A 24,988-nucleotide genomic window follows, 5' to 3' on the forward strand; every position below is an offset into this window, starting at 1 on the left:
TTGCAGAAACCTGAGACACCTCAAAGAATATGAATAAACAATATAAACTGAAAAAAGTCTAAATCACAAAAATACCAAACTCCGTGAAAAATACAAAACGTAAAGTCGATAATCCCTGAAGGCATGATTACACCCCATCTATTTGCTGCACCAGACGGGCGTTTCGTCTAAATAATATTAAGCAGTGGAACTCAGGTGAAAAAAGTCGGACAGCTAAATTTAAAACAAAATAGAAGAGCATTAAAACCAAAATTTCTAAAAAGTTTAAACTACATCTAAGGCAATCTAATGTCCGGGAAGAAAACAAAATTTTGTATTTCGAGGAATATTTAATATATTTAAATAACAGTTATTTACAGAATAAGAACATCAATGATATTTCATGTCTTTACACAAAAGTCCGGACTACTTGGCTAATGATACTCTAGGAAACAAACCATAAGCAGTGACATTGACCCAGGAATTGTTATGTAAAAGTCAGATTCTGTCTGTAAAATAAATGACAATCATGAAATCTTATTTATATATCGGTTTTGTTTGTGTTACGCTTGGAAGACACGTTTTCTTATCGGAATACAATTCCCACATAACTTACTGACTTGCTTTTTTATGCCTATAGACTCTGGAGATTCTCAACCAACATAGAAAGAAGCTGATAACAAGCTTAAGATCACGGTCCGTTAAGTAGATGATTTACCTTCACTTCATAATTCAAAGTTTGCTAATTGCATATGTTTAAGTGAAATTGAAATATATAATTCCACAAATTCAGGTAAGTCTGATTCGTATCTTAACTTTAATCTTGAAATTGACAACGAGGGATGGTTAAGAACTAAACTGTTAACAAAAAAGAGAATATGTCAATTTACACCCTTGTGAACTTTCCTTTTGTTCAGCAAGATGCCCGCAACTCCAGCATATAGGATATATATCTCCGAGTTGAGATGATATATCGTGTTTTATTGTGTTTCTTATAATGATATCATTTATAGAGGGTTGCAGGAAGGAATTTATTACATCGAGTTTCCAAATGATACACTCGAAGCCATTCGAACACCGTCATAGCTTACTGGTGATTGATAGTTATGGAATGAATTTATTACATATTACCAATAATATGTTACATTTGGTGTTCCCATAAACCCATCTAATTTTCTTCGATTGAGATATTACCGACTTCTACTTATTAAAGTATTTTCTATTTACAACCAGAAACGTGACGAAGCAGAATATGCTGATCCTTTATGATGACCTAAAATGAACACTCAGTTTGAGTTGGGATTGTATACCAATAATTAGTTATCTATGTTTTGTAATGTTATTGTTGTTTAGTGATTTGTTCTTTTCGGCATGGGGTTATCTTTTTTATGTCACAGGTGATAAATAATTTCGACTTGGTAAAATCGCTATTTTTTCTGGTCAATAACCTTTGAATAACTTGTTACATCCGAAATTAGAAAAAAGTAGTTGGTTAGTTTATATGTTACAAAATGATAGAATATCGCAGTGAAGAAACAAGACTATTTTTGTTGTCAAACAATGATTTGTTGAATTGAGAAAACTATGGCATGATGAAATAACAACTAAACACCTATGACGAGCGCCTTTGTATACTTTTCAGACATCATAAGATACTGAGACATGACCCTATTATCATGATCGAGATAATCTTGATAGTGTTATCAAAAACAAATATGACATGAACCTATGTCAAACGCTTGATACATTCTGATATATGTTTGTGTGCTGGTATGTTTAATTCTTTGTAAATGAATATTTTGAATTTGAAACACTCATATTTACATGTTAATTTATAATAAATTGTCTTGATATTATGTGAAAATTCATGTTCAATTTTATTTCTTGATTTCTTTTAATACAACCATGGTATTTGTTTCTAGTTGTATTTTCCCCATAACATATAATTATAACTTTTTAATTTCTTTCTTATAATGGTAAATGAATGTTACAACACCTGTGTATATTTAAAAAGTTTGGTTTCGGAATCGCTCTATCCTTTAAAAAATATATTGTATGTGTAAGTATAACAAGATCACCAGTAAAACATCACAATTACTTTGATCAATTGCTTTACACCTATGTATTTCATTACAACTTTGTTTAGAGTAAATCCAATTATATTTCATCCACTCATATATTTATCACGAAAGTCATGTTAAATGTTTTAGAAAGTAATACGTAATTTGAAAACATTGAAACGATTGACGGTTCCAGAATAATCTCTATATTTTCCTCTTTTTTTTTTACAAGAATCCATTTTTGAATGATGAAAGTATTTTTGACATTAGTAGCAATGTTTGCTCTATGTGAGTTTGTCGCAGCATGGTTTGACTATAGTGGTAAGTTGATAAAGAAGGTTATTCATACTTAAGACATGTTCTCTCAGGGGCAATTTAAGGTTGACAACAGGTTAAGACATGACATTCAAAGAAAACAGCGGCTTAACATCAAATGTGTTTAATACAACTTGTCTTTGTATTGAAGAAAGTTTCTGTATTTACTTAGAATAAAGATGAATCTATACAAATAACCCAGAAAAAATTATTACAATTTATCTGTTGAATTCAAGAAAAATGCAGTGTTTTTTTTATCATTTTTATTATTAATATTGTTGTAATTCTATTTCTATTATTATTATTATTATTATTATTATTATTATTATTATTATTATTATTATTATTATTATTATTATTATTATTATTATTATTATTATTATTATTATTATTATTATTATTATTATTAAGGTATGACTGTAATATTTTTTCTGTCTATGAAGAAATAACATAAAAAAAATTGGTGCACACTGAATAACGCGCATAGCGGGTTATTTAACAGTGTGCACCACATTTTTTTATGTTATTTCCAATAGACAGAAAAAAATATTACAGTAATTTCTTATAATTTAATCTAACTTCCATTTGAAACCATAGAAAACCATAAAAAAAACGTTGATTAGGTCACGGTCACATGATTAAATTATGTCTATGGGTTGATAACAAAATAACGTCAACCAATCAGAAGACGTGTTACATCCTAAATTAATTTATTATTATATGATTATCATTAATATAAAAAAAAATCATAAATATCAAAGAGATTTGAAAAAAAAATCTTGTTTAAATGCAAATCAATGATATAATTTTATACTACCAGCGCTTATATCGCACTTACATCGTATTATTCAAGATTTTTATTGTTTGCTTCATGCTATCGATGTTGTTTTTATAATCATAAGCTCCCAAGATGTCAAGAATATTCAAAAAATTATATTTAAAATTTTCGTTCAGCTTTGTGACCAAAAATGTTATACCTTGCATATCTAAACCAAACCTTTCATTGCATATAAGAATAAAAAAAAAACCACTAAACTGGAAGAAAAAGGAACAAAAACAAAAATCATACTTTTTGTTTGTGAATTGGAGCAAAATAGTAGCTCACGTATTGTTGATGTTCATATAAGCAAGGCAAAATGTAATTGCAGCCAGTCTTAAATAGTATCCTTGTATATTTCATAAATCATTTTGCAAAGATATCATTTTTCATATTAAAATTTTGCCATCATCCTCAAACACACTCACACTAACAGTGAAACTTATAACTTTATTAAAGTATCTTTGAAATATCTACATCAGCAATATTTCAAATGTTAAAAAAAACCCAGAGATGGTCGATTATCAACTTTGCAAACTGCTCTTAGTTTTTAGACACTAACACCGTTATCAATTTAAACAAGTATAATAACAAAGGATTTTTAGACATAGAGTAATTTTGAGGCTTAATTTTTTATATATGTCTAAAGTCATGTAATAATAATTATAAAAAAAACTAAATATTATCATATGTTATAATTCAGTTCACTTTGGTGATTGTTTTACCATTAATGATGTGACTGATGACCACTCCTACCAATTATCTTGGAGCGGTTATGATCACTTTAGAGGTTGTAAGGTTTCTTTCCACGGTTTTGATTCGGGAAACCCTTTAGACAGTTATAAAGTATGCATAAAGGCAACAAACTGGCATATAGTAAATTCTGCAGTTAGTTTGAAGTATTACAGCGGAGGTTTTTCCACCTCTACATTTATCGAAAAGGTATGATTAGAATTTTAGAATAAAGACATTCGGTATGAATGCAAATCAGACAAATCTACTTAAAAATATTCAAATGACATTGATTTAACGATAGGATACTGCACTATGCTTATATTGAAGGCTAGAATTCATTTTTTTTCTCCGTTAAAACAGCAAAATTATAAGAAATACTAAAAAATGAAATATCTTAATTTTAAACTTTCAATTATCATTTTGCAAAAGAAGACTGCGAAACAAATACATTCTTCCATCTCGAAAATTTATAAAATATGTTTTTCTAAAAAAAAGTTTTCAAATTTTTATCTTGATACTTGCTTTGGTTATAAAGATTTATATATGATATTTTGAAATAGGATGGTAGGAGATTTGAAGAAAAAAATATCCAAACTTCATCTGTTTCAGACATACTCTAGAAATTATGGTGATCCAACATATAAATGGTGTGCAGACCCAGACGACTATGTAGATATAATGCTAACGACTTCTTCGTCTAGTTCATTTCAAGGGCAGATAACCTTGGAAGTTACAGCTGTAAAGACATACTCTTGTAAGTTTTTTAGTGACAAAAGATTTAAGGCAACAGTGGTTAGCCGATGGTCAAGTGTCATTATATATGTAGAAGGTAAAAAAAAACATGTTACCATACAGGAAATGAAGGTTTAAGGGAATGAAACATCCAATAAAAGTTCAATGTTTTTGTATGACTTGTCTGATGGCGAGTCGTACTACTGATCATCATTTTCATGCTACATGAAACACCCAGATCAGTGGATAACTATCTTTTCTACTCTAGTTTAAATTCAGTTACTTCTATCTTTATTGATTGATTGATAAGTCCAAAATGAACCGGATTTAACCAACTTTAATTCATCACAAGACCTCCAAAATTAAGAAATAAAGACTATTCAGAAGGCACTGACGATAAACTGTGTTTTCTTTTGAAAGAAAAAAAAACAACGGTCTGATTGGTTACAATACTTTAAATGAAAAACAAATATATAGTTTTTTTTGTTTCTTTGATTATTTTTTTTTCATTTCATCAAAGTGCATCCTTAGATTTATTTAGAAACTAAGATTTCGTATTCATCAGGTAAAGTTCACCAATGATTGGATTTTGTCATCCATTGCAGGTCCATTTCGGTCACATATTGAAGAAGTTAAACACAGTTAGCTTTCAAATTGCCTGGCTTTGTGCGTTGTCTGGAGGTACCAAACTTATCAAATGTTCTTTTTTTCATTTTTAGGCAACAAAAGTTAAAATAAAAATAATTTAATAAATAGTTCCATTATTATTATCTCTCCCAATAGATTACAACTATGGAGGAACAGTTGGCGGCGCTGTCGGAGGAGTTTTTGTTCTTGTTGCTGTATGTATTATCATTGGAATTGCATGTAGAAGACGTTCATATGTGAGAAATACAGCATCATATGGAGCTCCTGCTACCTCTGTTACTGCACCATCTGGTTCTCAATACCAGGGAGGTATGCAACTTTATTGTTTACTTCAATTGCTGTTATATTGTAGGGAACTTATACCACTGTCCCACGTCAGGGGGAGGGTTGTGATTCCGCTCACATGTTTAACCCCGCCACATTATGTATGTATGTGCCTGTCCCATTGCAGGAGTCTGTAATTCAGTGGTTATCGTTTGTTTATGTGTTACATATTTGTTTTCGTTCATTCTTTTTATATAAATAAGGCCGTTAGTCGATTGAATAGTTTTACATTGTCATTTCGGGGCCTTTTATAGCTGACTATGCGGAACGGGTTTTTCTCATTGTTAAAGGCCGTACGGTGACCTATAGTTGTTAATTTCTTTGTCATTTTGGTCTCTGGTGGATGGTTGTCTCATTTGCAATCATACCACATCTTCTTTTTTATATTTATGATAATAAGGTTAGCACAGTATTTTTTTTGGTATAATATTTTTCAGGTTTTTTAAAATTGCCAAATGAAAGAGTGTTTATTCTTATTATTAAAGCGTAACGAGAAACCTCGCGAGATATCAAAACAATAAATATAAATTTTAACATTTATTCTCTAAATAATGTATTTTCAATTCAATCGTTATTTACTGTCGGCAGCTTATGCATTTTCGTTAATTGATTGCCCAATTTCAAATCAATTTCAGGTAAATTTTGAATGGAAGTTTTTATTCACCATCTTTTCTTATTTATAAGCGCATATTCGTGTTAAACATAAAACAACAATATTATACCACATTCCGTTCATATCATGTTTAAACGACAGTTATAGTTCTTACAGCTTGTGTTATAGGTATAAATCTGAGTAGAACATGTTTATCTCTTCATTAATAATAATAAGTCGCTATTCTAGGATACAGTAATCCGGGTTACCCACCAGGTCAAGCAGCTCCTCCTGCCTATTATCCTGCTTCTACTACCGGTTACACTGATCCAAAACAGAGCTACCAAAACTCGACGCAATATCCAACAAATGGACAACAACCACCTCCTTATCCGGTAGCGGGACAACCAGCTACATAATACATGACTTGATTATTTTGGATGTCATACTATTGTGAATTTATAGTTTTTCTTTTTTCGAATATATCGAATTGAATTTGATTTGATTCTAATAAAAATTCAAGTAACTTTACATCTCATAAAAATATATACAATTCTAATACTTCAGTCAATACCATGGTACGTTATGTATACTTGTATTGATACTGAAGAAATATGTCTATGATTTGGTTATCAAATGGTACAAATCACTAAAATAAGAGAACTTTAATTATTGATTGACATAACCTGATGATATTATGGGATAACAAATACAATATTTTACATCAATAGTTTAACCTTTAAAGTGCATATGTAGTTGCGCTTTGTATCATTCTTAGACACAAATGTCCATGATCATCAAATATATTGCCCTAATAGATATACTGAATGTCACATTTAGATTTATTTCTGTTTAAAAACTCATCAAAGGTATTTCAAAGAATTCTAGCAAAACCAAACGTATAACTAACTGTTCTTCATTATTAAATGCGTATGTCTTATATCATCCATGATCGATACGTGATTTTTCTTTTGGACAATGCAAATTTCAGAAAACGCATGGTTGTTCAATTTTTTTATCTGTTTTTAGCAGATTTCACCAAGACAATTATATCGTCAGCCGTATTGTGCACAGCTATTCGTTTGGTGGGTTTTTTGTTGTTGTTTTTTTTTTTTTTTTTTTGGGGGGGGGGGGTAGTTTTCAATGCTATTCAACTTTGTTTTTTTTAGATGGTGAGAGCCGTTGGATGTCGATGAGAACGGACGAATTTTTGCAGAGAGTTTTCATCAACATCATCCAAATTAGTCTTCTAAATTGCTTTCTTGGATGCATTTTATCATCCATAAATTATATACCTTCAATTAAGGTCATTATCTTCTTGTTGAGGAAAACCTCTGTAGATATTTTCAGGTATGTTAAAGACTTGTTCTCTGCCCATATGGGATCCATTAGTAGTTTCAAATGGAAACTATCAGACCTATCATTTGAAGTCTGAGAGTTCTTGCTGTTCTCCTAATGGATCGTTAGTTCCTTTCCGAGATCCTTTTCAGTAGGCTTTTCGGCTTTCCTCTACCGTTGATACAGCAGCACATTTGGTAGTGTCGGTTTGGTAGATTTTGTCCTAACCGATTCGTCGTTAATACCTTTGACGTATTTCGCCAAGGCATTTGTGGGGCATCCGGGGTGACCCTTTCCCATTTAAAACACACGTATTTAAAAAAGGATATTTGATACATAGAAAAATACACTTTTTATACTTTTAGGACTGACCGAATCAGGTGAGTGTGTGAGTTGCTATGTTTTATTTTATTGCATTGTATTATGTTTAGGGAAGGTTAACTTTCTGGTAATAAGACCCGTCACGGCCTGGCTGGGGAATTGGGTAGGCAAATGCTCACATTAATCTGTACCGATACAGGCTCCAAATGTCCTCCTTTATACGCCATAACTCATGGTGGTGATCCTTAAAAAGATGCTCATACGGAGACAAGAAAAAGATGGCATTGCAATTGTTTTGTAAGAAGTATGTTATGGGAACACGTGTCTGTTGTATCAAATCATAAGTCAGGTATCTTTGATGATATTATAAAAGTGGGTCGAATCCCTTCTGATGGAAGTCTCTTCTCCAGTTTACCGACCCAGTAGTGAGCATTTTAAAATTTTTTACTGTAAAAATGTATTATTTTGCGACAAATTACGGTGTCATTTTCCTCAGGTTTAACCAGCCTTAAGCGTATTTGGTTTGTATTATTCTCTGACTTTGTGTTTTATTTTCGGAACCTCACTTTTGACTAGCTAGTGATATAATTAGTAACTAACCCTCAAGGCTCCAATTTCTGTGTAGACGAATGCACTTGTTGCGTTCAAAAGCATAAGCCATCACCAACCATGCCGTTTGAGGCGTATCTATAAGTCAAAGTTTTAACTTGATCCACCCAGGTTTAAGACTTTGATCAAGTGAATAAGTCAACCAAGACGGAAAAGGGGATTATGTTGACGTGGATGGACCTGCAACTTTAGTATTTTCCTGTTTTACCTGCAGAATAATTTACTTCTGTATAGTTTTGAGCTTATCTGATGGTTAAAGTTAATGCTTTGGTATGTTGTAGAGCCTCACACAAATATATGTTGGGTGGACGCGTGTGAAGCTAATAAATTATGAATCCATGAGAGGGAACAATGCCAAAGAAATACATAAATATTCAAGACAAAAAACATTGATAGCTTTGGTAAATTCAGACCATTAAATGTTATAAATAAAATGTCAAACAGGACATGTATACACAATTTCGAAAAGCAGCTCCTCGTGCCTATTACCCTTCTTCTAACACCGGTTACACTGATCCAAAACAGAGCTACCACAATTCGACGCATTATCCAACAAGTGGACAACAACCACCTCCTTATCCGGTAGCGGGACAACCAGTACATAATACATAACTTGATTATGTTGGATGTCATACTATTGTGAACTAATAGTTTTCTTTTTTCGAAAATACCAAATTAAATTTGAATTTGATTCTAATAAAGATTAAAGTAACTTTACATATCATAAAGATATATGCAATTCTAATACTTCAGTCAATACCATGGTCCGTTATGTATACTTGTATTGATACTGAAGAAATATGTCTATGATTTGGTTATCGAATGGTACAAGACACTCAAATCAGAGAACTTTAATTATGGATTGACATAACCTTATAATATTGTGGGATAACAAATACAATATTTTACATCAATAGTTTAACCTTTATAATGCATATGTAGTTGCGCTAACCTTAGCAGTATTTGGCAAAACTTTTAGGAATTTTGGTCCTCAATGCTCTTCAACTTCGTACTTTATTTGGTCTTTTTAACTTTTTTGGATTCGAGCGTCACTGATGAGTCTTTTGTAGACGAAACGCCCGTCTGGCGTATATACTAAATTAAGTCCTGGTATCTATGATGAGTCTATTTGTTATCATACTTAGACACAAATGTTCATGATCATCAAATATATTGCCATAATAAATATACTGAATGTCACATTTAGATTTTTTCTGTTTAAAAAACTTATCAAAGGTATTTTTTTTAAAGAATTCTAGCAAAACCAAACGTATAATTCACTTTTCTTCATTATTAAATGTGTATGTCTTATGTCATCCATAATCAATACATGATGAATTTTTTTTTTGGACAATGCAAATTTCGGAAAACGCATTATTGTTCAATATTTTTATCTGTTTTAGCAGATTTCACCAATATATTTATATCGTCAGCCGTATTCTGTACAGCTATTCGTTTGGGTTTTGTTGGGGTTTTTTTCGGTGGGGGGTAGTTCAACTCTCTTCAACTTTGTTTTTTTAGATGGCATTGCAATTGTTTTGTAAAAAGTATGTTATGGGAACACTTGTCTGTTGTATTAAATCATAAGTCATGTATCTTTGACGATAATTTACAAGTGGGTCGAATCCCTTCTGATGGAAGTATCTTCTCCAGTTTATAAACCCAGTAGTGAGCATTTTAAAGTTATTTACTGTAAAAATGTATTATTTTGCGACAAATTACGGTGTCATTTTCCTTAGGTTTAACCAGCCTTGGGCGTATTTGGTTTGTATTATTCTCTGACTTTGTGTTTTATTTTCGGAACTAACAACCTCACTGTTGAGGTAGTGATTAAATTAGTAACTAACCCTCAAGGCTCCAATTTCTGTGTAGACGAATGCACTTGTTGCGTTCAAAAGCATAAGCCATCACCAACCATGCCGTTTGAGGCGTATCTACAAGTCAATGTTTCAACTTAAACCACCGAGTTTTAAGACTTTGATCAAGTGAATAAGTCAACCAAGACGGAAAAGGGGATTATGTTGCTGTGGATGGACCTAGAACTTTAATATTTCCTGTTTTACCTGCACTAATAATTTACTTCTGTATAGTTTTGAGCTTATCTGATGGTTAAAGTTAATGGTTTGGCATGTAGTAGAACCTCACTTCGATCTATTTTGGATGGACGCGTGTGAAGCTAATAAATTATGAATCCCTAATTAAAACTGTAACCTGCAACTTGAGGGTGTTCATTAAGGGGAAAATGCCAAAGAAAGTCATAAATATTCAAGACAAAAAACATTGATAGCATTTGACAAATTCAGAGTAATAAATGTCCGGAGTTTACTTTTAACACTTCTAAACTCTTCATATGGTATGACCGTTCATTAAAAAGACGCTATCATATAGGTAATTTTATTAATATATTATAATAAAAAGATTAGCTTAATAAAAATTAGAATTTTCACATAGTTAATTTTACTTACTTGTCAAAACTATAATAAACACATTTTATACCGGGGTCATTACCGATGTTCATTACCGATTTGTTATTACGAGTGAATGGCAATTAGGTCGACTTTAACAAAAGGTGTAAATGAAAAAGATCGTGCACAACCAAGACTTGAAAATGCAAAAAAGCTATGATACCATGTGGAAGTAAATGTCACCCAAGCCTACATGCAAGAATGTAGTAAGAGATGAAAACTAACTATGGCATCAATATTTGATTTTACATAGTACATAGTATTTCAATTATAAAAATAATACATTGTCATGTAACCATAATTTCTTTTTTAAGATAAAGTTTATGTATTATTGAAATTTTTATAATATAATTTTAAAAAAAATACCTGTATGGTCCAAATACTCATATGGTCCGGCCCGTTAATAACCAAACGAGTATTATACTCATATGGTCCGACCATACGCGTACGGTCGGACCATACGCGTATGGCCGGACCATATGAGTATACGCATATGGTCATGACCATACGCGTATGGTCCAAATACTCATATGGTCCGGAACATATACACAATTTCGAAAAAAATAGTTTATATAGTGTCTTTGACTAAATTATCCAAAAGTTTACACAAATAATGTAGATGTGCAAAAACTTTCTACAAAAAAACAAGTAAAAATTATCCTAATTTTCTTACAACTCAATATATACTACTTTATTTATCGAAGGCGAAATGTACATAACTGCAGAGTATTTCCCGAATTTCTTAGACTATCTACTAAACATTGATTAAATTATATGGTTTTGCTGTTCAAATAATGTATGTTTGAGTAATTCATGAAACATTGCTGTCATCACAATAGTCTTTATCATAATTTCACTTGAAATACGTATATATAAATATAAGCAGATCTGGTATGAGTACTAATGAGACAACTCTACATCCAAGTCTCAATTTGTAAAAGTAAACCAATATAGGTCAAATTACAATCTTCAACACGGAGCCTGTGTTCACACTGAGCATATAAGTCTAAAATGGGATAGAGGAAGCCTTATTTTCCTTGATTTTTGGTTCTGGAGGATCTATTAATTGAACCCAATCAGAGATGTTTTGATTTTTGTGTTTGTGTACTTTTATTTGTCTATATGTCTTTTTTCCTTTTTAGCCATGGCATTGTCAGTTTATTTTCGATCCAAGAATTTGACTCTCCCTCTGGTATCGTTCGCCCCTCTTTCATCAATGTATCTGAATTTGAAATTAGATGATCTAGCTATTTTTATCTCCTTGTTTTGACAAGTGACTAAATGAACTCCGACACATCAAATAAAAAGAGGTCGGCAAGGAAAGGCGCACAGTTTGTTTCCATAGGAATGCCAAATTCAACAAATATGTTGTCAATGAGAAACTCCAGAATACTAATCACTTAAACTTAATTAAAGCGATTAAATGGTGCATTCACAACTGTTATTGTCCCTAATCAGTCTTTTTCTTAATTTTTAGGATGCTAAATAACTTTATTTTCAATTTGTATTCAAAATATAAAAATCTGTAAAAAAAATCACTATAATAATACAAATAAACGGGCAATTGTAGCATTAGAGATGAATAGACGAGAAAGTAATCCTTAAACATTTAAACCCGGCTAACGCTCCGATAAGTGCCATAACAAGCAAAAATCAACACTGTGTGTCTTTTTATAAGTGTCAGTTATATTTTGTGCTTCATGCCAATATGACGATGTTTGCCATTTTCAATTGATCTTAACAGTTTGATCTTATGTTGTGTGTTACGCCACTTTCCCATATAACAGAAGGATTCAATATTCTCAAACATGTTTAACCCCGCTATATTCTTTATCTGTAAAACAACCTATGTCAGATGCCTTGGGTTTGCATTGGTTCATGTCTGACATATTTGTTTTCGTAAATTGTATTGTAATGAGTAAGGTCGTTGGTTTTATCTTTGACTTGTTGTACAAATTTCATATCGATGCCTAATTATACGATTTCTATTTTTTCGCATTGTTCAAGACTATATGGTAACTAATAATTTTTCATATCTTCACCATTTAAACTGGTGGATAGTTGTCTAAATGGCAATCATACAACACAACTTTATTTATACATGGATAGACAATTATCACTAAAAGGTAAACTTTTGTACAAAAAAAACCTTTTAAACATTGTAATACCTAAACAAACTAGTTTCACTTTTTTTAATTAGTTCTGTATATAGACTTTCGTTGAACTCTGGTGGATAATTCTATTTTATATAGAATATTAAAATCTAAACCCACCTAGGTAGGGTCATGCCTAGAATACAATAAATTGATCTCAGATACTATATTTATATACATAGTGAAAACATCGGTGGTGTTTGTATCATTTACGAAAAAAGATGACATGAAGAAAGAAATAGGTTTAATCCATTATTTCTACAAAAGAAAATGTCTGTACCAAGTCAGGAATACGATAGCTGTTATAAAATTTGTTTTATGTGTGTTGGCTTTTGATTTTGCATTTTTTTTAAATATTTTACTATTTGTTCTTATAAAAGTTACTCTGAATTTCTTTAAACAAAGTTGATCTGGTGGTGTGTGTTTTTTTTTTACTCGACTATTGACGTTAGGATTGAGCTAATAAATGAACAATATAATTGAGAAAAACCTATTACTATCACCTTTACATGTGACATGACAAATACAATTATGATCTAAGTTATCTCGGTAAAAATGATCCTACACAAATACAAATGCAGTGTGTACTTGATAAAACTGATATTATTAAGTATTTCGTAAGTAGAATTCTATATAAAGAAATGTTTTAATATGAAACATATTTCATAATATATCTTTATTTACCAAAGTCATAACAACTTAAGGCATACAACATATAAACTACACAAAGTATACATAGATAGCAGAAGGTAATGTGAAACATATTACAGCATGTTAGATCTTAATTTTTGTGCACGAAATATAAATTTACCCAAATTACATAATTTTCTAAGACTATTAGAACTCATTAATTGTATATATCTATACATAGAAGGTTTTCTCCAATAATATAGTTTTATAAAATAAGATCTAGGACCTTGATAAGTAGTACATTTCAAACTTATTCATTAAAACTTATTGCAGTTTATGTATAGGTTGGTTTAGAAACAGGTTTTTCATTTAATGTAACGATGTTTAGATATAGTCAGTAATATTTTCCCTTTTTCGTTTTCATTTTCATCTCTAGAACAAATAAGTTTATGATTTAATTATTGGTTTTAGTGTAGAACTTTATATTTATTTATGGGATACTATCATTTTCTGTTTCTCAACCGTATTAATTGAAGAAAACACAAGACTTGACTTGTGATCGTTTAAGTTTACTATATGGGACATTACCATGGGCTTTGCTCATTGTTGAAGGCCGTACGGTGACCTATAGTTGGTGATGCATGTGTCATTTTGGTCTCTTGTGGACAGTTGTATCATTGGCAATCATACCACGTCTTGTTTTTTTTTATATTACCAGTATATCTCCAAATCAAGATAAGCAATAAGAACGTTGTTACTTTAAACTGTTTGTTATTTCCAGTACTTCATCATTGATCGATATCCAATTCATAATGTTTTTATTTTTTTATATTTTCGTCACAGAGATGTTATGAATATTGAAAAAAATAAAATAGCATAAAAATCTAAATTCTGTGATATTGTTTTATGTGGGTTTTTTATTTTTTATTTTGAAAGAATTCAGCATTAAAAAATGAGAGTAGTTTTGACCTTATCAGTAATGGTTGGTCTTTGTGAGTATGTCACAGCATGGTTTGACAATAGTGGTAAGTTAATCATAGTAATCTTCTAAAGTTTTTGTTGAATTCATTAAAAATATAGAAACAACAAATGTAAATTTGGAGTGTTCCGCTTGACATGATTTTGACGTTTCAATGAAGACCACTTTTTAACCTTTAAATCTCTTTACCGGGTTTACGATTTAAGGATCACTATCTCATCAGTCTGCTTGTCTCTAATGCTACAATTGTTCGTTTATATGTATTATCAGCATTATTTTTTACCAGATAAATAGATTTTAAAGAAAAGTTGACAAAAAAATATTTTTTTTAGATATATATGACATTTATGATATTTTAGCATTCTTAAAGAAAATGACACCGATTAGAAACAATAAATATTATTTTGATTTTCTAGATTATGCTATATAGTCTGTCTTATAGATGACATGACACTGATGAAAATACTATATTGGTAAAAACAATGGACCTCTGTTTGGCTAACAACTTTACGATACATTTATACTATTGGATAGCCGAGACAGTGACTTCGGGCAAATCATGATAAAGATATTTTGACGATTCACAACAACATATTAGCTATTTTGACGCTAACGGTAGAGGAAAACGACTGTAAAAGGCATTTCTAACCTCATACATATTTGTTGCGTCTCAATTTCAGATAAAAAAAAGTAAGATTTGCAAAGGAGTAGGTTCAGTAACAACCTTTTTTAGCCCCAAAATATAGCAGTTTTACAAAATTTTGAAAATGTAATCTTTTAGCTATTTATTGGAAAGCAGAATGCTTCTGCTACACAAATATGGGCTGTTTTTGCCAATACAATGCACATATATCGGGTACTATTATCATTAAGTCATGCTAAATTACTGAAATCTTCAATGAAAGTGGCCGCATTTGTGTTCATTCATAATATTGAAATGTAAGTTGTATTTGATGATAATACATAACATATATAAAGGTTGAGGATGAATACGGATGCGGCAACTTTCATTTTTGACACAAAACCATCTCAAAAGTGACGATTTTTTGCATATTTGATAGATTTTTCATATTTAAGATTGAATCGGAGCGTTCTTAATGACTTAATCAGTTAAAGTATTTCACATTAACTAATTGAATCAATTGAAATAGATACTAAAGTGTTTAAAAAGTGTTCAAAATATTTCGTTAGATGAACCTGAAATTTGCGGCCAAAATCGGCCCTTACTGGACCCACTCCTTTGTATCATTCCTTCAGCGGAACTCAATTAACTGACAACACACACAATAATGCATACACTCTGAGAAATGCCTAAGATAATTGGCAGAACATAATATAGTTTTCAACAAATGCCCTCCCTCATCAGCTGAATCTAGATTTTTAACATATTAGTAGTATGAATAGTAATTTGGGGATGGTATATAAGTATAGTTCATCAGATTTTCTTCATAACGGACACTGGCGTAAGGCTTGAAACAAGGGATAAATAAGTATATCGTTCCTGAAGCGGGTCATGAACTCATGAAGTTCCTTCTTGTAAGTTAATTTACAAATAAAAGCAAATGGAATGCAGAAATATCAAAGTTTTAAAACACATATGGATGTTCTATGTCTGGTTCTTTAATCGGCTCATTAGATAATTTTGGGGGGGGGGTGAAATAAAGCCCTAATTTTACTTTATATATGATGAAAACTTTGAATAGATATGATGTCATTAGTGTTCGAAATCATTTGAACATAAACAAATTATAAAGGGTTATGATGTTTATTTCAGTTCACTTCGGTGATTGTTTTGGCGTTCATTCCGTAACTGAGGACCACTCCTACCAATTATCTTGGAGCGGTTATGATCACTTTAGAAGTTGTAGGGTTTCATTCAATGGTTATGATTTGGATAATTCAATGGACAAATATAAAGTTTGCGTAAAGGCAACAAACTGGACTATTGAAGATTCCGGAGTCACTCTGAAATATTACAGCAATAAATGTGCCACCTATCTAGAAAAGGTATGTCGTATGATGATATTTGCCTACATTGAACAGTGTTTTGTAAATTTCCATTCGATAGTAACAGCCTCACATAGATTTTTTTAAGATCATTTTGGTCTCTTGAGAAAGTTGTCTCATTGGCAATCTTACCACATCTTCTATTTTATACATAAAGGCTTAAAGGACTTTTCTGGTGCAGATTTTTATCATATGTTCTTTTATGCATATGTCCACCAATCGATATTTATCATATATTCTCGTGACTGTCAAAAGCCTTCTACAGTTGTTGCCCTATGTCTTATGGTGTTGTGTTTTTTCTTCGTGAAACTAGTATTTGAAATATTTGGAGTTAAGGGCAGATCTTATACATTTCACAAAAGTCATATCGGAGCCCTTATGTATACCTTAATATTCGATGTGAGCCCAGCCTCCGTGTTGAAAGCCGTACATTAACCTATAATGGTTAACTTTTACAAATTGTGACTTGGATAGCGAGTTGATTCCTTGATACTCATAACATCTTGTTTTATCTATCATTCTATAACGTCACGTGTATATAATATGAATATAATTATTTTCTGTGACTTTATCTTACATTAGTTTATCCTTTCCTATAGATAATTTAGCTGATCTGTTAAAATAACATCTCCATGCCTTACTGTAGTACGACGCTAGATTAAAACTGACGTGGAAAGGTAACACCCGACCACCGAAGCTTCATTTTTATGAAGCCCAGGTGGTCGTGTGGTCTAGAGGGACGGCTGCAATGCAGGCGATTTGGTGTCACGATATCTCAGTTCGAATCCCGGCGATGGAAGAACAACAAAAATTGCGAAAGCAAATTTACAGATCTAACATTGTTGGGTTGATGTTTAGACGAGTTGTATATAGATGATGAACACATCCATGTATCACCATCACTGCTGGTGATCCGATGGATAAATCTGTTGTAAAGTTGTCACTGGCTCAGACGTACTTATAAATATAATTATTTTCTGTGACTGTATCTTACATTAATTTGTAGGATCCTTTACTATAGATAATTTAGCTGATCTGTAAAAATAACATCTCCATGCCTTATATATCATGTCTCTTTCAAGATTTTGATAGAGTCTTAATTTGAATTGACATGATTCATTTGACATGATTCATTTGACATTATATATATATAACATTGTTGGGTTGATGTTTAGACGAGTTGTATATACATTATGTACACAGCCATGTATATTGATGGAGATCCGATGGATACATCTGTTGTAGGGTTGTCACTGACTCTTATAAATATAATTATTTTCTGTGACTGTATCCAACATTAATTTGTAGGATCCTTAACTATAGATAATTTAGCTGATCTGTAACAATAACATCTTCATGCCTTATATATCATGTACTGCAGTACGCCGCTAGATTAAAACTGACGTGGAAAGGTAACAAACGGCCAGCGAAAGCTCTATCTTTTTAAGAGCCCAGGTGGTCGTGTGGTCTAACGGGACGGCTGCAGTGCAGGCGAATTGGTGTCACGATATCACAGTAGCATGGATTCGAATCCCGGCGAGGGAAGAACCAAACATTTGCGAAAGCAAATTTACAGATCTAACATTGTTGGGTTGATGTTTAGACGAGTTGTATATACATTATGTACACAGACATGTATCACCATCATTGATGGCGATCCGATGGATACATCTGTTGTAGAGTTGTCACTTTATATATATAAAAAATGACTGAATAAATAGTCAACGATCAATCTTACAGGGCGATGGATCATGTAATATGATTCTGTACACTACAAAATATAATATATAACAAGTCAAAAAGGGTACAACATCACCGTTAAATAACTATAAAATGAACAAATATTAGATATTTTGGATAACAGATACCCTTCTTCAATAATAGCAAGATGTTAAATGAATCATGTCAAAATATTCAAACTGAGAAACTTTTTCTAAATCTCGAAATTTATACAATTTAAGCGAACACCACAGACGCTGATACAATTTTAAAATTTCCAAACACGGCGCAAAGATTATACAAAGATATGCCAAATGAAAATAGTTATTTTCGATGTGAACTGGCAAAACTCTAAATTTCCAAAGGTTGTGACAGTTAAGATGTTATAACTGCATTGAGGGCAGTCCTCAAACAAACAAATCAAAAATGTCCTAACCGATCCAAGTTTGTATAATATTTCAAATTTGACAACGGTAGGGCATTTGCAACAGAAACTACATATGTAAGCCTTTCAAGCGAATAACAGTCTATATATATAGGACACGGAGGTGAATTGCGATGGTCACAATAAAGTGTGTAGTCTACGCTGAAGTCCGATGGTCAGTTCGTTGATGGTCTAGTTGACGCGGAATGATAGCTAGTTTAAAATTTACAAATTAGTATGAGAAGTTAATTTAGGGAAAATGGTACTATTACATTTTCCCAGGATTAGGAAGGCCTTTTGTGTACCCAAGACAGGTGAAGGAAGTCAACTTATGAGGGCTGTGATTGGATGTAAGGGTACAATATAATTTTTGTATTTCTATGAATAACTGCAGTGTGTAAATTTACAATATAAAATTATTATAGAATTATTCGAAAAGGCTTCCAAAATTTCGTAAATTTGGTGTAAAATGACGATTTGCATGGATAACATAAACAACACTCCGTTTGAAATTGGTCATGACATGATACTATTTGGCTTCAATTTTTAAAAAAAGAGTAATAAAGTACTAACACCACACATAACTGTTTTATCCAGGTTTTTATTATAAAAACTGGTAAATTTAGAAAATGTTAGTATTGTCGCCTATGGCAGAATAGATAGTACCGTTTTCCTGTTAGATTATCTACATGCATTATTGTCTATCTCTGTCTTTGATTACAGCTGCATAGTAAATGAGAGATGGTGCTCTTTGATTTTTTTTACATGTGGACATGATTGTATACATGTATTAACATTTTATCTTTTATTCTACTTTATTCCTCCCGTGAGATCCTCGTTTACCGTAATTGCATAATACAGGCGGTTAACTTTCCACAGGATTTACTAACCCTGCGGGTTTCATATTGCTCAGTCATTGATGTTTTAGAGTGATTAGGATTATAATACTGTTCTTATCCTTTTTTGACATTTAACCTATTATGTATGTTTGTTTCGTTCACACATCGTTGTCAACATAATGGAATTTGATGCGTCTGACATACAGTTTTTACAGGTTTAGCTAGCTATAAAACCAGGTTTTATCTACCATTTTCTGCATGAGAAAATGCCTTTTCTAAGTCAGGAATATGAAAGTTTTTGCCATTCGTTTGATGTATTTGAGCATTGATTTTGCTTTTTGATTGTAGACGGTCCGTTTTGAATTCCTCGGAGTTCAGTTTTTTTTTTGTGATTTTACTTTTTGGTAATAATATGTTCTCTATAACCTTGTGCAATATACTTGATTTTTGTTTCTTCTAAATTATTGATTTTCACCGGCTTCAGACATACTCTAGAAGTCATGGTGATCCAACAGATAAATGGTGTTCAGATCCAAACGACATTATAGCTATAGTTCTGACGACGTCTACTTTAAGTTCATATCAAGGTCAGATAACTTTGGAAGTGACTGCTGTAAAGACATACTCGTGTAAGTTTTTATTCAAATTCATTGCAGTCTATTCTTTCAATAAACTCATCATACATTCCAGACATTACCTTTTGTTCGCCAAACGCGCTTTTCGTCTTGAAAAGTCTGGTCAGTGACGATCGAATCAAACATGCGAAAAAAATCACAGTTATGATAAATTAACCGTGCAGATGTATATTTTCAAAGTAAATGTATCATAGAAAAAAATAAAACTGATCATGGTTGGACCATTCATACAATATTTGAGTTGCTTAATTGTTGTCCCCTGTTTTGTCTGGGATATAAACAAATGCGACTTATCACAAAATATTAACTTTATCCCAAATGAAGTTGATTTAAACGATTATGGTTCACCGTGTGACCTTCAACAATGGACAAAACTCATATCGTAAAGTCAGTTATAAAGGGCCTGACATAATGAAATGTGAACCAATTCAAAAAATAACAAAACAAAATTCAAGTGCATCTTCTTTAAATAGGTTTGACTAATATGCAAGGATAAGTCTTGACAAAACATAAAAATTTAATGGTCCATAAGCAAGATCCATGCAATTATCGTCTGTTTGACAGCAACATATTGCATTAAATAAATGAGTATAAACATACCACCTTTTATTCCATTGAAAGCGTTATCAAATATATGCAATGATAGTGTTATCGGTTTTATCTCTATCAACAGATCACAATTATGGAAGAACGATTGGTGGCGCTGTTGGTGGAGTTATCGCCCTTGTTGTTGTATGTGTTGTCATTGGAATCGCTTTTAGACACGTTAGAAGCCGTTTATATGTAAGATCAACAACTTATATATCTCAAACTCCAGCTTCCGCTAGTAGTACACAGTCTGGGTCTCAAACTATGGGAGGTAAGCTTAGGTGTTTGTTTGCCTCAACGTAAAATTTGAATTATACGCACCAAGGGATCTACTTAATCGATTTCCCATTGCATTTTCATGTTTTGCTTTTGCTAATTGTCAATTTTTGTACGCATTTTCGTCTTATTATGACGAAAAAACCCACATATGTATTAACAGATTGGAAATAATTAGATATGGCCTTATTCACTAATGACGAAATCCCTACACACAATTATTAAAACCAAAAGCAAAGGAATAGCGCTTGCATTGCTGACTTTCATCTCAACGTTATAATAAGACCTTCAAGATGTAGCAAAAGCTTGAATTTTAGTGCAAGATTACGATATTTCCTAGCATTGGTTTGAACCGAACGTTTTGAAACCTGAAGATGAAGTTACACCTGTCTTTGCAATTACAGTTGTAGGGTATTAACGAATAATCATGAACTGTTTTAGTTTTTAGAAAGAAATATAACAATTACTGCCATAAATTACCCGGTAATTTCACAGCAATTCAAATGCAATACAAAACATTAACGCATTTACGGCGTACATAAAGATATACTATTGTTTCAGAAAAAGGGAGAAGGTTTGGTAACATTAAAACGTTTAATCCCGCTGCAAATGTTTACACCTGTCCTAAGTCAGGAATCGGATGTACAGTAGTTGTCGTTCAATTGTTTATGCAATTTATACGTGTTTCTCGTTTCTCGTTTTTTTTTTTATATAGATAAGACCGTTAGTTTTCCCGTTTGAAGGGTTTTTTGGCACAACTTTTTGGAACTTTGAATCCTTAATGCTCTTCAACTTTGTACTTGTTTGGCTTTATAAATATTTTGAAATGAGCGTCACTGATGAGTCTTATGTAGACGAAACGCGCGTTTGGCGTACTAAATTATAATCCTGGTACCTTTGATGACTCTTTACACTAGTAATTTTGGGGCCCTTTATAGCTTGTTGTTCTGTATGAGCCAAGGGTCCGTGTTGAAGGCCGTACATTTACCTATAATGGTTTACTTTTATAAATTGTTATTTGGATGGAGAGTTTTCTCATTGGCACTCATACCACATCTTCCTATATCTATATACTAGATTGCTTGGCAAGAAACAGTGTATGCATAAAATTAATGATAAAACAGTACTATCAAAAAAGAGAAAATACGGTAGTACATCGTATATGTATGTCAATACAATTATTTTAGTCTGAACATTACAACAAACAGTGTTAGAATTAGATGGTTTTTTTATGCTGACAAATTTGTCTTTCAATCAGCGGAATTTGAACTCACACATTATATACACGTCAGCACAAATCGCTTAGCCTCATGTTCAGCGTTCTAGACCACTCGACCTCATCCACTATATAAAATATAACTTCAATAGTCGTAGTGTTACCTTTTCACGGAAGGCGTGGAATGGGATAATGATTCAATTCATTAAACAGCCACTGGAAATATAATATAATTATATATCTATATATACGCCATACCTTTGTGAAAAATACACCTAAAGCACGGGAGACCCTTAAACATCTCAAAAGCCAATTAAACAAACTTTTATTTTTATATAAAAAAGACAGAAAATGGTGAAAAAATACACGATGAAAAATCCATACATGCACTTGACAAGGATCGACAGTATTGGTTTACGCATCAATTTGACTTTATAACAGTAATATTTTTTATTCTTCAGGAAAAAACAATCCAGGATATTCATCAGACCAAGTGGCTTCTATAGCTGGCACGGTAGTATTTACATTCCAGAATATAGGTTCCTCTTTTGTGAACCCTACCTAAGTCAATGTATCTGAACAGTGTTATTGGACAAAAAATACAGTATCAACTTAACATACTTTCCCAAACTGAGGGATGAATCAGATGTAGAAAACTATGATATATTTTAAAAACAGAAGAAAATTGTTTTTTGAGAATTTTTTTTAATTGTGTATTCACTGCATGATAAAAGACCTAAACGCACTAGTGGCCTTAGGTTTTTAAAAATAGCAAAAATAGTAAACGGTCATGATACACATTCAAATTCATTTCTGAATAGTAAGAGGAAGTACTTCGGTTAACTGTGAATGACGATTTTTTTGCAGTGTTAGAAAGTGTTGAAAATTCGAAAAACGCTATCATTATCCCTTATGGGCCTTGTAATACTACCGTGCCACCTATAAAATAGGGATGAAAGATACCAGAGGGACAGTCAAACTCATAAATCGAAAATAAACTGACAACGCCAAGGCTAAAAATGAAAAAGACAAACAGACAAACAATAGTACACATGACATAACATAGAAAACTAAAGAATAAGCAACCCGAACCCAACCAAAAACTAGGGGTGATCTCAGGTGCTCCGGGAGCCGATCCTGCTCCACATGTGGCACCCGTCGTGTTGCTTATGTAATAACAAATCCGGTAAATAATCTAATTCACATTCATGAAAGGGAAGGGATTGTAGTTACGACGTAAGGAACATATCCGATATCATTTGTGAAACGGTTATTCCATAACGGTCAACCAAATCGTGATGGTGTCCGTAAAATTTACGAAGGGATGATTTCAACTTCACTATGTGGAACTCTTGGTTAATAAGCGTCCTTGTGATCAGCAACCCTCTATCAAGAAAATCATGATAGGAAATGCAAGCACGGGAACGTATTACACTCCACCAAATTCCGGTTACAATGCTCCACAACAGGGATTCAAAAATACAACAACTTATCAACAACCACCTCCTTATCCCCACAGTGGTCAACAGCCACCTCCTTATCACAACAGTGGTCAACAACCACCTCCTTATCCCAACAACTGGTCAAAAACCACCTCCTTATCACAACAGTGGTCAACAACTACCTCCTTATCACAACAGTGGTCAACAACCACCTCCTTATCACAACAGTGGTCAACAACCACCTCCTTATCCCAACAGTGGTCAACAACCTCCTACTTATTACAACAGTTGTAAACAACAACCTCCTTATCACAACAGTGGTCAACAACCATCTCCTTATCCCAACAGTGGTCAACAACCACCTCCTTATCCTAGCAGTGGTCAACAACCACCTCCTTATCACAAAAGTGGTCAACAACCACCTCCTTATCACAACAGTGGTCAACAACCCCTCCTTATTCCAACAGTGGTCAAAAACCACCTCCTTATCCCAACATTGGTCAACAACCACCTCCTTATTCCAACAGTGGTCAACAACCATCTCCATATCACAACAGTGGTCAGCAACCCCTCCTTATCCCAACAGTGGTCAACAACCCCTCCTTATCCCAACAGTAGTCAACAACCACCTCCTTATTCAAGTTCTACACTGCAAACTCCAAACAGACCAATAACAATACACTGATTATCTTGTAATATTAGACTATCAAGGATTATTATGTTGCTGTTTAAAAAACTGTATGAAAAATGACATTTGCATTGATTCTTTGTGAACTTAATTCATATCACATTAGTTAACGATTAAAATATGTTCGGAGTATTATGAAATGACGACTTTTTTATTATAATTCATCAATCGCAAACCAGTTATTCGTCAGCCTTTTTTTATGGATGAATAACATAAAAAGATGTGTTATTATTGCTGATGAGACAACTATCCAACCCTCCACTAATATACAAGTGAATTGTTTAGCTAGCTATAAAAACAGATTTAATCAACCATTTTCTACATTAGTAAATTCCTGTACTAAGTCAGGAATTTGACAGTTGTTATCCATTCGTTTAATGTGTTTAAGCATTTGATTAGGGACTTTCCGTTTTGAACTTTCCTCGGAGTAATATTTTTGTGATTGACTTTTTTCTAA

At 32.4% G+C, this 24,988-nt stretch overlaps 3 protein-coding genes across 3 annotated transcripts; all 3 read left to right on the forward strand.

Annotated features, from left to right (window-relative positions):
* The first annotated feature begins 1,670 nt into the window (after positions 1 to 1,670).
* Positions 1,671 to 7,034, forward strand: LOC139518365 (uncharacterized). The gene is made up of 6 exons (XM_071309918.1): positions 1,671 to 1,749; positions 2,272 to 2,360; positions 3,875 to 4,113; positions 4,516 to 4,660; positions 5,422 to 5,595; positions 6,452 to 7,034. The coding sequence occupies exons 2-6, from the start codon at positions 2,285 to 2,287 to the stop codon at positions 6,619 to 6,621; spliced, it is 804 nt and encodes a 267-aa protein (XP_071166019.1). The 5' UTR covers positions 1,671 to 1,749; positions 2,272 to 2,284; the 3' UTR covers positions 6,622 to 7,034.
* Positions 7,035 to 14,651: 7,617 nt separating this feature from the next.
* Positions 14,652 to 23,000, forward strand: LOC139518827 (uncharacterized). Its single transcript, XM_071310427.1, has 5 exons — positions 14,652 to 14,743; positions 16,472 to 16,704; positions 20,171 to 20,315; positions 20,995 to 21,180; positions 22,863 to 23,000. Exons 1-5 carry the CDS (start codon positions 14,671 to 14,673, stop codon positions 22,964 to 22,966), a joined length of 741 nt encoding a protein of 246 aa, XP_071166528.1. The 5' UTR covers positions 14,652 to 14,670; the 3' UTR covers positions 22,967 to 23,000.
* An 856-nt stretch (positions 23,001 to 23,856) lies between these two features.
* Positions 23,857 to 24,528, forward strand: LOC139518644 (uncharacterized). The gene has a single exon (XM_071310120.1). It carries the CDS (start codon positions 23,857 to 23,859, stop codon positions 24,526 to 24,528), a length of 672 nt encoding a protein of 223 aa, XP_071166221.1.
* The last annotated feature ends 460 nt before the right edge of the window (positions 24,529 to 24,988 follow it).

This window comes from Mytilus edulis, chromosome 4, assembly GCF_963676685.1.
Source record: "Mytilus edulis chromosome 4, xbMytEdul2.2, whole genome shotgun sequence".
NCBI lineage: Eukaryota > Metazoa > Mollusca > Bivalvia > Mytilida > Mytilidae > Mytilus > Mytilus edulis.